The sequence below is a fragment of the Pongo abelii genome, chromosome 7, assembly GCF_028885655.2.
Source record: "Pongo abelii isolate AG06213 chromosome 7, NHGRI_mPonAbe1-v2.0_pri, whole genome shotgun sequence".
NCBI classification, from domain to species: domain Eukaryota; kingdom Metazoa; phylum Chordata; class Mammalia; order Primates; family Hominidae; genus Pongo; species Pongo abelii.
Window position 1 is genome coordinate 117532391 of NC_071992.2, and position 13314 is coordinate 117545704.

General features: G+C 39.2%; 1 protein-coding gene across 3 annotated transcripts in view; it reads left to right on the forward strand.

Annotated features, from left to right (window-relative positions):
• GRHL2 (grainyhead like transcription factor 2) overlaps positions 1-13314 on the forward strand; it is a 176513-nt gene that overhangs the window by 74280 nt on the left and 88919 nt on the right. For all 3 annotated transcript variants that reach the window (XM_024251472.3, XM_054518706.2, XM_054518705.2), the window contains exons 5-7: positions 3878-3933; positions 7207-7363; positions 10940-11051. In XM_024251472.3, the coding sequence (XP_024107240.1) occupies positions 3878-3933; positions 7207-7363; positions 10940-11051 (325 nt within the window). The remainder of the gene's footprint in view (positions 1-3877; positions 3934-7206; positions 7364-10939; positions 11052-13314) is intronic.

The window sequence follows — 13314 nt, forward strand, 5'->3', positions numbered from 1 at the left end:
AGCTTCAATTATCATCTGTGTCCAAAAGACCTTCCAATTTTATTCTCCAGCCCGGTCCTCTCTTCTGAACTAATAATATTTATTATAATATAATAATATTTATATTATAACTATAATATAATAATATTTATTATATTTATATTATTGTAATTAATATAATTATATTTATTATATCTAACTGCCCGATTGATTTTTTTACTTATCCCAAGTCTAACTTATGATCCTCCCCCATACAACCTTATCCATGTTTCTCTGGAAACATTGCACTCCGTTAGGGATATTAAGGTTGACTGCCAGTGGTGCCAATTTTCCCTTTCTCATAGCAGTGAATTTGATGAGCTCATATAGAACTTTTGCTCTTCTTCAGAGTGCCTGCATAGTTTGTAGTTTTTAAAAATATTTGATTAGTGTTTTTTCCTACTTTACCAGAAGCTTCATGAGAGCAGGGACCTATTCTCCTTTGGTTTACCACTGTGTCTGTAGCACTGAGCACAGTGCCTGATATAAAGTAAATGTTCAGTAAATGTTTATTGAAAGAGTGAATGAATAAATGATGGAACCTAAAAAATTGTGGCAATCAAAGACAAGAAATGGTTTAGCAATTTATGATTTCCCTACAGTTAAAGAATCATTGTCTTTTTGAGACATATTCTTACCAGATATCTTGTCTTCGCAACCCAAGAGAAAGAACAGAATTCCAATATTTGAGATTTAAATATGTTTACTGTTGTCTAATGTCTAAGGTCCTTTAAGAGTAATCTATCAAATATATGTAGCATACCTTCTTTACTATCATTTCTCTGAGTTCAAATTTACAGATGCACTATATCAAATCACAGTAAACTACAGTGATGTTGGCTGTCTGACTGTCTTTTGGCATCCTACAAATTATATTGATAGGTCTCCAAGCAACTGTGGAAACTTGATAACTGTAGCCAGAATGACCTGAGCATTTTCGTTCTAATTCCTAATACTAATTTACTTAGAGCCATGTAACCCATCAATGTCATCAGGTCTCATCTGAAGGATGGTGATGTTTTCTAGGTACACTATCCATTTAATTCTTTTAAAATTATAAAGATAATGTAACAGAATTGAAGAAAAAATTTTAAGCTTAATGAAAAGTAATATCTATGTTTGTAACATGGTAACTACAGTAGTCACCACTACTATAACATGGAACTGTGAAAGACGTTTATTTTTTCACCGTTCTTGTCCTCATGCATTCATGCATTGAAGTGGGATTCTGTATTTCAGCCAGCATGTAGTTGAGTCTTTCTGGGTCTGGAGATTTGTTGTATCATACCTTCTCACGCCATCTGGGGGATTAGAACCACAGAGTTTACAAGTCCAATATGCTTTAGGAGGCTAGCCTATCCTCAGGCTGCAGAAATATATGGCATGGATGGTAATTCATTCTTGCCATGTTTACTAATGCTGATTCACCATGGTTTTTATGGATTACTGCATATTCCTTCAAGCAAACACTTTGGAAATGCATCTGTGTCTCCAATATTTTTTTCATCATATTACCCTCCTACTCCAAAATTTTCTAATTCCTGACCATATTAAATGTAAATACATTTTCCTAAATCAGCCTGTCCAGTAGAACTTTCTGCAATGATGGAAAATTTTTTTTATACTATCCAGTGTTAGTCACTAGCCAATGTGTTAATGTAGTACTTGAAATGTAGCTAGTTGACTGAGGAATCAGATGTTTAAATTTATTTCAATCTAATCAACTTAAATTTAAATAGCACATGGAGCTAGGGGCTATCATATTGGGCAGCAAGACCTACATTTTCAAGTCCCTGCTAAATAACCAGGCAAGGCCTGTGTCCTTGGCCTCATGTATGCACCACATTTGTACTTATCGTTTTTGTCTTGACTCATGGTGGCCCTCCCTTGCTTGGGTTACTTTCTCTCAGTTCCTTCAGTTAATCCAGGCTGTCTTTGACTTCCAAGGGTCAGAGCAAAGCTCACCAGCTCTATGAAATCCCCCTATAATTTTGCTGATCTTCCTTTCCTGGTAATGCCCAGTCCATGCTTTTCCAGTCAAGACACATGAATGAATGAATGATTCAACATAGACTTTCATATATAGTCATTTGCTGTATTTTAGTTTTTTTTTTAATGTGAATTTATTCCATCCCCTCAACCAATTTTTATCTCTCTGAGGGCAGGACAGTGTTATATATAATTTTGTGTTTCTTCTGGCACCAAAGCAGATTGTGAAGACCCAGAAAATTCCCATTGAATGCTTTGCTGATTACCTAATTGATTGCAAAAGAAACACAAATCTATACCTTTGATTCTCTGTCATGATTATTTAATCAGCCAACAAGTATTTGGGCAATGTTCATGGGATTGATGTGGGTAAAGTTTGAAGGGAAGATAATCTTCTTGAATTCAAGAAGTAAGATTGGATAAAAAGAAGGATCATAAATATGTATGGAAACTGTGATATAAGGTATGCTGAATTCCAGAGATGATGGTTAGGAGTTGTGAGGAAGTTTGGAAAATAGCTGTGGTAACATTTTTCCTTTAGAAGGAAACCCTTGAAATGCTGGTCAAAGAATGTAAGTTTATTGCACAGAAATGAGAGGCAGGAAGGTTATTTCTTAGGAAGAGACACTTGAAAAATGGTCATAGTGAAAGAACAAGATATGTGGTCAATGAAATGCTTTTTCATCAGTATTTTGCTTCAGATCAAGAATTAGGGCTTTTGGTCATCTACTTTTGAAAATGTTCTAAAATGTAGCAAAGCACATCCTATATGCACTGTACGTACAATTGAACATCTTGAGACCCAAGCTTCTTTGTGTGTAATACTAAACTTTGTGTGTAATACTAAACTTAGTTTCCCCAGAAAACCTACTCTTAACAATATTGTGATAATGAAGATCCTTAGAGAAGGGCACTGAATAAGGTCAAACTACTACTTTATAATAGTATTTATACATGTACATAGTGCTCACTATGTACCAGGCTCTATTCTTAGTAAATTTATTTTTTTAAGAAAATAGGGTCTTAATAGGCACTCCAGCCTGTCGCTCAGGCTGAACTGAAGTGACATGATCGTAGCTCACTGCAGCCTTGAACTCTTGGGCTCAAGTGATGCTCCCGCCTCAACTTTCTGGGTAGCTGGGACTACAAGCATGAGCCACCACACAAAGCTAATTTTATTTTATTTTTTGTCAAGACAGGTCTTGCTTTATTGTCCAGGCTGGTCTGAAACTCCTGGCTTCAAGCAATCCTCCTGCCTTGGCCTCCCAAAGTGCGGGATTACAGGCATGAGCCACCATGCTCAGCCTATTCTTAGTACTTTCTAAGCTTATTTAATTCTTCTAATTATTACAAATAGAAATTTTATAGATGAAGAAAATATAGCATTTGCCTCATTTTATATAGGTAATAGTAAAAGAGCTAGAACTTGACCCTATACAATCTTGCTCCAGAAACTATGTTCTTAACCATTCTACTGTATTGCTTTTTGCTGTGCTATATGACCTCTGTGTAATTCGTGTTCTGTTAATTCAGAATTTATGACATTTGGAATAAGTGTTGGAGACAATAGCAAATGGAAGAGATGTATTATGTATTTGAGGAAACAGCTTCCAGTACCTAACACTGTAGGAACACCTGTGGACACGTGAATAACATACAAAGCACAAATGTATTTTCTGTTAAGTGTAGCTCTCAGTGAGGAGGTGATAGGTGAGTTCTATGACTACTTTTGCTGTAGTTGAAAACATAATATCAAATACATAACTTTTTTTCTAGTGAGAGAATAAAATAGTTGGGATACATTTATTATTATCATTTTTGCATAATGACTTACCTATTTGTTTCAATTCCGATGACTCATATTTTGCAGAAATTTCGGAGTGCTTCAGTTGGGGCTGAGGAGTACATGTATGATCAGACATCAAGGTGAGTTACCAGGAGATGCATCCTTAGAAACCGATTAACTGATAAACCTTTAAATGTACCTTCAAGTTATACCTTTAAACCTTTTTTCTTTGTAAACTTTTACAGAACAGTGTGATTTCCTTTGCCTCAGTGCTTTTTTCTTTATACAAAGGACTTCTATATCATTATTTCCAGTCTTGGCCAATTTTCTGGGGCCTACACCCCTTTTCTTCCTTTTGTTGGCTAGACATTCTTTTGTAGGTGTTCCTCTGAACCTCATACTCATGTGCTTCCAGTCCAACAAGTGTAATATGAAACTCTATCTTTTCTTCTTCTTTCCCTCCTTTTTCACTTGTTTCACACCTGGTGTTCTGCTTTTATTTCCTATTGTGGCTAATGATGTACCCATTCTCCAAGCTACCCCAGCTAGAGGTAAAGGATCTGGCTTCTTTCCTGTTGGACTTCCTCAGCACTTGCTAAATGCTGAATTGTCTATTCCACCTGTCATCTCCTTTCCGAATTACCCTTATCAACTTTCTCCTGAGCTATGGCAATACATTGGATCTCCCTGCCAACACTTCTTTTTTGTTCCACTGTGCACATAGCCAGCTACCAGCTATCACGCACTCAGGTGCCTTCCATGTGCAGCAGTGTGAGTAGGGTTGGGGATAAGATACAATCTCTTCTTACAAGAGGTCCACACTTTTGGAGGAGACAAATGTGATGACAGACAAATTGAAAAACATTTGCTAAGAGATGAGTCCTGCTACAGAGATATATAAACAGAGCTAAATGGACCTATAGGCCTGCACATGTGTGTGGGAGTAGGAAGGTGTGTGGGGTGAAGGGCAAATATTCACAGGAATTGGCATTTGAGCTGCATCTTGAAGGATTAATAGCAGGTGTTTTCTAAAGAAAGAAGGGAGATTAAGAACATTCCAGGTAAAAGAGTCATGTTTTAAGACCTTGGTTATGATCATGTCTGAAGACAGGAGAGAATGGCAGCCGGGCGTGGTGGCTCATGCCTGTAATCCAGCACTTTGGGAGGCTGAGGTGGGAGGATCGCTTGAGCTCACAAGTTCAAGACCAGCCTGGCCAACATAGTAAGACCCCACTACATTAAAAAAAAAAAAGAGTGAGAGAGTGGCAAGAAATGAATTTATCTCCCCTATTTACAAAACTTACCAAAGATTTCATCATTTCAGGCAGAATTGAACTCAAATTCTTTATGAAGGTCATCAGGGCCCTCTATGTTTTGGTCCCTCTTTACTTAAAATCCCATCTCCCACTATGTTTCTTGCCCCTTTGCTTTTACACATATGGCCCTCTTCCATTCTGTTGGTTTCCTCTTAAAGTCCTCTGGTTCCAATCTCAGGCTCCCCACTCATCCTCCCCAGATCATCTTATTTAGAATTCCTGGGGGCAGGAAGCGGGAGGCAAGGAAGAATGGGCTTGAAATTGCCTTCTAAAATGTGGGAATAGGAGTCTAATTTGCGTGCTGTAAATCCAAAGCATCATGTCAGCAGCTTCCAGGCCACTGGGAAGAGCAAGGACCTACCAGTGACTTGACCTAGTTTCTCTTTCCGCTGTTGCCATGGTCCAGCAGGGCGAGCACGTCTCTTAGCCTCTCCTTAGCTGTGAAATGAGGAAGGTGGGCTGAATCTTGGGTTTTTATCCTGTGTATGGGCAGGCTTGATGGACACAAATCCCTGAAATTATATTAAAAATCGTTTATGTTCATAAGTGCCTTTATCTGGGAAGGAAAGTTCACTGCTTTCTTCATGTTTTCAAAGCAATCTGTGCCCTAGACAAGACGCAAGTTAGTGGTCTAGGTGATTCCTAATATCCTGTCCAGGTCTAAAATGTTATGATTCAATGGTACTGTGTTGAAATTGCTTTTTCAGACAAAATGACAATGGAATCAGTTCTGTTTTGAATGATTTATTTCCCAACTTCTTTTAAGACACATATTCTGGAATTTGCTTAGTTTATTAGCTTAAGCCTAAGATTTTTTATCATAAAAGAGGAATATTATTCTGCCCTTCAGATTTTCTTCTCATTATAAAAGTTAAAAAATAAATAAAACATTACAGAAATATTTAACATAGAAAGCAAGAGCCCCCCATAATCCTGTCAGGAGGCCATTTTCAGAGATAAAGTTTGAGTCATCTTTGTGCCCAGCCAGACTATGAAATAAAAGAGCTAAAAAAAATAAACTCAATGGAGAGTTTCTGATGATCTAGAAAATACGTGGTGTTTGTTATTGGATTGTCACTGTGAGCCGTCCTGCAGTATGGCAGAAATAAATATTTCTGAATGAATGTGTTAAACAAAAAATGATTGTGGTTCATACCTGTTGTGTTATTTTAAATAATTGGTATACTCTTCGAAGTTGGGAAAAATCACTGTTTGTCTTTTGTAAATTATATCATGTTTTTTAAAAACTATGAGGGACATTATTTAGAGCAGGGATCTGCACACTTTTTCTGAAATGAACTAGAGAGTAAGAATTTTAGGTTTGGCAGGCTATCGTCTCTACCACAATGACTCAACCTTGCTGTTGTAGTATGAAAGCAGTCATAGACAGTATGTAAACAAATGAGGGCAGCTGTGTTCCAATAAACCTTTATTTACAAAAACAGGCAGTGAGATGGATTTGGCCTATGGGCCCTCATTTGCAAACCCCTGATTTAGAACAACCCTGCCATGAGTTCTTCCACAGGCTTGAAAACAAGAAGCAAAAGACAAGAAGTACTCCCTGTTATTAGGGAACTAGATTCTCAGGTGAATGTTTGAGTTTTGGATTTTCATGTTTTGAGATGTTTTATAGTAAGATACAGCTATTTGTAACACCTTGGTTAGACAAAAAAAAAAAAAGAAAAAGTTTAGGTATATACATGAATTGAACAAAATTATTTATTTAGTTGTTTTGTTGTTAGGGTAAAAATGGCAAATTCTATTAATTCTTAAGCTTCGAGCATTACCTAATTGCCAGCTAAGATCTACCAGGGGTTCTCCTGGTAGAGTTTTTTTTGCACAATTGGCCAGGTACATCGTGGACTTTCTCCCCTTCCAAACCATCTGGTTTATGGGCCACCACTTAGAAATGTTGTATACATTATACTAGCCATGACCTTTGGTCTGGTCTCATCTCTTTTGCCATATGCTGTGTTTTGTCTCTAAAACAGTAAACATTGGTTAATATTCATGTGAAATGCTATTGATGTGAAATTGGTCAAAAAAACAGAAATGTTCAAGTGAGTGGATCTGACCGCTGTTTGTTTTCTTTTACAGTGGCACATTTCAGTACACCCTGGAAGCCACCAAATCTCTCCGTCAGAAGCAGGGGGAGGGCCCCATGACTTACCTCAACAAAGGACAGTTCTATGCCATAACACTCAGCGAGACCGGGGACAACAAATGCTTCCGACACCCCATCAGCAAAGTCAGGGTAGGGGCCACATTTCTCAGATAAAGTACAAAGGAATCCGATGAATGGAATGGCTACCTCACAGCCTTGTGGAATGACATGGAAAAAAAATGAAACCTTCAATATAAATAATTCTAGAACGAATGTCAGAGAGTTGGGGCAAGAGCACTTATTGGCTCGCAGTTTATCATTGTAATCAGCAACCAGTAAACCCCAGGGAAGGGACATGGTTGGAACATGCTGTCTGACTGTATCCGAGGAATTTTCCCGCTTCACTCACTGCCTATGTGCTTCCTCGTTGTTGTTATTTTCAATCAATTGATCTTAATTTTTCAAGTAAGTAGCTGTAAGTCAGAACTCCTCTGTGGGTGAGAAAGAGCTTTGTTCTATTCTGTAAAGGAAAATTCAGTTCACTCTGAATCCCTGGGCCTGGTGGAACTTGGTTTCAAAGCCTTCTGCAGCCCAGTGCTTTCTCAGGGTTCCAGAGATGAGGCATGATCCCCACCAGGAGTCACTTGGGGGAGTTTTCAGATTCGTGAGTATTATTTCTACTTGTGGGAAATGAAACTGGCTCTCCCTTCTCTGGAAGCCTGCCAGCTTCTGGCGTACTTGCTGCTGCCAAGAAGGGAGAGGCCCAGTAATCCTTCTCTACTGAAAAGGAAAATTATAGCACAGCTCTGAAAAGAGGTGGAAGGACTTTCCTGATCTGTTGTAAAATGATTTATGGTGTTGTGTCCATGATGCCCAGCCCACCTTATTTTAGTCACAGCTCCCTCCTCCTAGCACTTCAGAACACTTAAGAAGGGGGCACGTCATGTGCCTACAGCGCCACAACTCGGGTATGCCCCCCAGTGCAGGTGGGGCACAGGTTCCACACAAGGCTGAGCTCACTGCAGTGAGAAAGTTGCTGGCATGCTGTGTGCCCATCAGGAGAATTAGTAAGTTCTAATGCTGTGGTCAAGACTGCAGTGGAGAATATGCCATCACAATAATAATAACAAGAGTCATAAAATAACAATTTATATTTATTATCTTCAAGCGCCAGTTACCGTATTAGGTGCCATCTGTCTAGTAACTCATTGAAACTGACAACAACCCTATGAAAAAGGCACTATTGTTTTTATGATATCACAGGTAAAAAAACTTGGTGATAAAGTTTCAGAAAGTAGTAACTGGCCAAGGTTACATAGCCAAAAGGTGAGGGAACCAGGATCTACCCCAGGGCGTCAGACTCCTGAACCCAACTCTCTTTATCGTGAGGTTGTGCTGTGTTGAGCAGCATGGAGGGCTGAAGGCAGGGAAATGTTAGCCTGGATATATTTCTCTCTGGATATATTTCCTATAAATTACATCCTCCCCCTCTCATATATGAGCATCTGGTAAGAAGACACTGAATAAATTTGCTTTTTTTTTTTTAAGCCTTATAAATTCCAAATGTTAGTATAACTCATATACACCCTCTTAACATCATTATCATCAACCTGGAAAAAATGGTGAGTGGTTAGTATTCTAAGGTCATGACAACAGTTTGGAGTACAGGGACTTTCCCAAGAATTCTACTTTGCTGAAATCATGAAAATAATTTAATAAGAAAATTTTATTTCTTTATGTTCCATTTTGGCTGAAGTGAACAGTCCCCCCTTTCTTGTAAGGACTTCAACCTCCACCCTTGGAGACTAAGTTGGCGCCTCTCGGAGTGGCTCTTTCTTACTCCCCAGCTCTGGAGCAGGAAGGAGAAATGTGTTTGTCACTTATCAGCATTTGTTTCTGAGAACAGTGTTTCATTCCAAGTCGAAGCATGTAGGGCGTGGTAACAACAGTTTCAAACTGCGTTTTCCTTTATCATTGAAGAAATAAATTTCCATACCAAGAATATGCAATTATTTATGCTAATTTAGACACTTGCCAGAAAAAATATTACTTTAAATGTTATTTTTATTTTGTGACAAATAAATACCAGGAAGCCACGCAGTAAACTTTTACACATAAATGGAAAAGTTTGAGGCGTGGCAGAAGGTAGAATGAAAAGCTGGCTGAGCTCATAGTTGCACCAGCACAGAGAATGGTTTTCTTTGTTGTCATGTATCCAGTGCCTCTGAAGATCTCACTGCTTGTGAATTTGAAACAATATGGATACATATTTCTAAACAGTTTTCCTAACAAACATCTGCTTTCTTGTGTAAAAATTGTTTACACATACTTTAGGCAAGAGTCAGATTTCAAAGTGACAGCCAGCCACCAGCATGTATTTGCTGTCTATTATTCGTCAGGTGCCAGGGTGAATGGCAGACACTGTTTCTGTCCTTGCTAAGTTTGATGTTAATTGGGAAGACATTGCCATTGGCTGAATAATTGTAAATAAGTAAATGACTACTAATGTGTAAACTGCTACAAAGGAGAAGGTTGTTTTGGTTTTGGTTTTGGTTTTTGAGACAGGGTCTCGCTCTGTTACCAAGGCTGGAGTACAGTGGCGTGATCACTACTCATTGAAGCCTCAACCTCCCAAGCTCAAACGGATCCTCCTGTCTCAGCCTCCCAAGTAGCTGGGACTTCAGACGTGCACCACCATGCCTGGCTTTTTATTTTATTTTATTTGCAGAGATAGGGTCTCACTATGTTCCCCAGGCTGGTCTTGAATTCCTGGACTCAAGAGATCTTCCCACCTCAGTTTCCCAGTGTTGGCATTACAGGCGTGAGTCACCCGGCCCAGCCCTAAGAAGTTCTTAAGGAATGACAGTCCATGAAATATTTTTCTGGAATAGTAGGAAAGTGCCTAAGAAGTGTTTTGGATGTGGAGTGAGAGGAGGAGTGTTCCTGATACTGTAATTAAAGGTTTTTTTTGGAAGAGGGTTGTTTTTGGTACTGTCTCCATTTCATAAGTGACGGTGAATTAATGTGTATTTAGTTTAATGAGGCTGTTTATAATTTAGAACTGAAAAGAGTTTTGAATTCTTATTTCTGCAAGATATAATTAGTTTCTCAAGCTCATTTTTAAAGTACATCCACATTAGATTTAAATAGATATCATAGTTGCTCTTGTGTTTTTCAGTGTGTGAAATATCTGTAGTTTAGATCTATGTTCACCAATATGAATTTGTCTTTCAGCATTTTCCTCATTTCCTTAGTATTTTTCTCATTAATTTTGATATTCCAGCCTGAGGCACTTAATTAGACCACAAACAGATGTTTGCTTCTTTACAAATGGCATCACATTTTATGTTTAAGGAGTAGAAATTTCAAAAGAATGCTTGTTTCCAATACAAGAAAAAAAAATTTGGGGGGGTTTCTGCTGACCTCACAAAATAATACATTTGCTGATAATTGGTTAATCTGGTTGTTTATAACCTCCTGGTAAAACTGATGTAGGACTCTTTTTTTTTTCCTTCATGCTTCAAAATGAATTTGAAAGACGAATTCATTTTTTAAGTAGGTCCATTTTATAACAAAACAGACCATACAATCAAGCTTGTCTGGGCTTTTCTAAAGCAAGAAAAGCAACATGACACAAACACACCTCTGGTAGAACTTCCAGAACTGGAGACTGAGGCAACAGAGGCACTGAACAAAAAGTAAGCTCCACGATTCTCCCCTCTGCAGAGTGTGGTGATGGTGGTCTTCAGTGAAGACAAAAACAGAGATGAACAGCTCAAATACTGGAAATACTGGCACTCTCGGCAGCATACGGCGAAGCAGAGGGTCCTTGACATTGGTAAGTTGACCTTGACTTTCCTGTATAGTCCTCGATAAACTGACATGTTGTCTCAATGCCAAGGGGAGCCTGGCGCAGTAATCACAGCTGGAGCCACAGAGCTCTTGTGATGTGCCAGGCACTAGTCTATGTCAGGACATTTAGTGCAGATCAGACTGAGTAACCAAAATCAGGCTAAGCCGAGAGCAAAGTGTTTTCTATTCTATGAAAGTCAACTGTGTCTCATAAAATCATAGTCATATATTTAGATTTACAATGACCATTTCAATTCCTAAAACGTGTTTTCATGGCCTCCCCGTTTGAGCCTAGTAGGCGGTCAGCAGGTCAGATGAACTCTTATCCCGGTGACATAAATAAACTCAAGCTCATGTGACCCTAAAGACGTTTGGCAAAGGTCATGTGACTACACATTGAGTTTCTAGTTCTCTGTCCAGTGTTCTTTCCATTTCAACACATGCCTAGTGTAAGCAATGCTAGGTGGTCAGGCAAGTGAACCATTTAAAGAAGGAGTGAATCTGCCAGGAGTCTGTGTACCCCTAAACTTGAGGTCTGTTCTGTAGAGACCAGCAGCCCCCTGGATGGCACATCACTTGGGGTCCAGTCTGGAAGGCAACACCCATGCCCAATAATTCACTGGGCATGAATTCATTGCCAAGGTTGGAAAGGCTGAAGGCACAATGAGACAATCCATCTATTACCTGCAGGGCTGGAGAATCAAAGGGAGGAGGAGGTGGGTGTTGGAGGAGCCACCCAGCAGGAGCTGGGACCACAGAGAGAGCTGTTTTCCAATGGGAGATGAAAGCACAGCAGAATTGCTGCCAGAGACATTCTCAATGCCAAGAGGGAGGAGAAGAACTGTCCTGGCTTCTCTCTGCCTCGTGATCTCCTGCCAGTGCCTCCCATTGGCAGAATTTAACTCAGAGTCAGAGGGCACATTACCCCGGAAAGTGCAGTTTGCAGAATCAACCTCTGAGATGCAGAGCAAAGTAGGGGAAGTCAGGGAATAGATCTTAAAGCTTCCAAAAATTACTTAAAGACAGACAGTAATGTATGTGTTTCCAAATAATTTTACCACTGTTTCCATAAGAAGTAAGTCATTTCTCATTTGTAGATTTCATTACCCCATTTTGCTGACTAAGATGTTTCAGTCCAAATGAGTGTGGGCTAAGTGAAGGTTCCCATCCTGCTGGGTATGAAAAGGTATTACTGAGCCTTGCAAAGGACAATTACTTTGATTTCTTACACACTGCAGTGAGGACTTTTCAGATCTTCCATTTCAGCCTGGCTAGGACTCCTTGACCACAATGGCAGAGTTTAGTGACTAGGGTAGGGTCAGAGACTCACTGTAGAGGACAATGAAACTAGTTACTGCTTTTTCTTGCAAAATAGTTAAGCCACTCCTCACCCCTGCATCACACACATACATCTATTTTATTAACTAGTCAAACATATTTATCGAATAAACAAGGAAACTGAGGCCTAGGAAGGCTCACTGGCCCATATCACATGACTCCCCCTCAGATAATTAATGCAAGAGCCGGGATAAGATCTGTCTTCCTGACCTGAGTTGATAAACTAAACCAAGACCTGGTGACTAGGATGGGGGTTGGGGATACTTGCCTTAACCTGTTTAGTTAAATCTGCGTAGAGCAGAGGAACAATTTTATTTTATTTGAAAAGTTAGCCTTATAATTATTACCCAAGAAAATGAAAGGAGCAATTAAAGAGAAATATGGAGTAGGTCCAAATAAGGCAAATAATAAAAGCATTTTACTGGCATACCTGTTGATCCAACTTTGATATTGTTAGAGGGTTTACTTTTCTGAGACTAGAATGATTTCTCAGATCTTGTAAGACTTCAGATCTTCTTATCTTCTTTATCATCTCTTGCCTGCCTTCAGACTTTTCTTTCTGTATACACATGTGTCCCCACAGGCACACACGTGCTTTATCTCTGAGATTTGTGACCTTTACTAAGTAGTTTCATGGGTAGCTGGGCTACTTGCTTCCAACCTGAGAACAAGGCATTAAATCCATCAGTTAGCTTCAATGAGACATGTGTTTCCTGAGCACAGTCTCTACCCCAACCTCAACCTGACATCTGCTCACATAGAGTGAGAAAATATGCAAAAATCTCATACAATTCATTCTTCTGCTAGATTAAAAAAATCAAATCATGCATTTCTCTGCCACTGGGCTGTAAACACCATTTCCCATGTAAAGGAGCACCGATGGTGTCCTGGCACATATGTCTGCCTGTTGC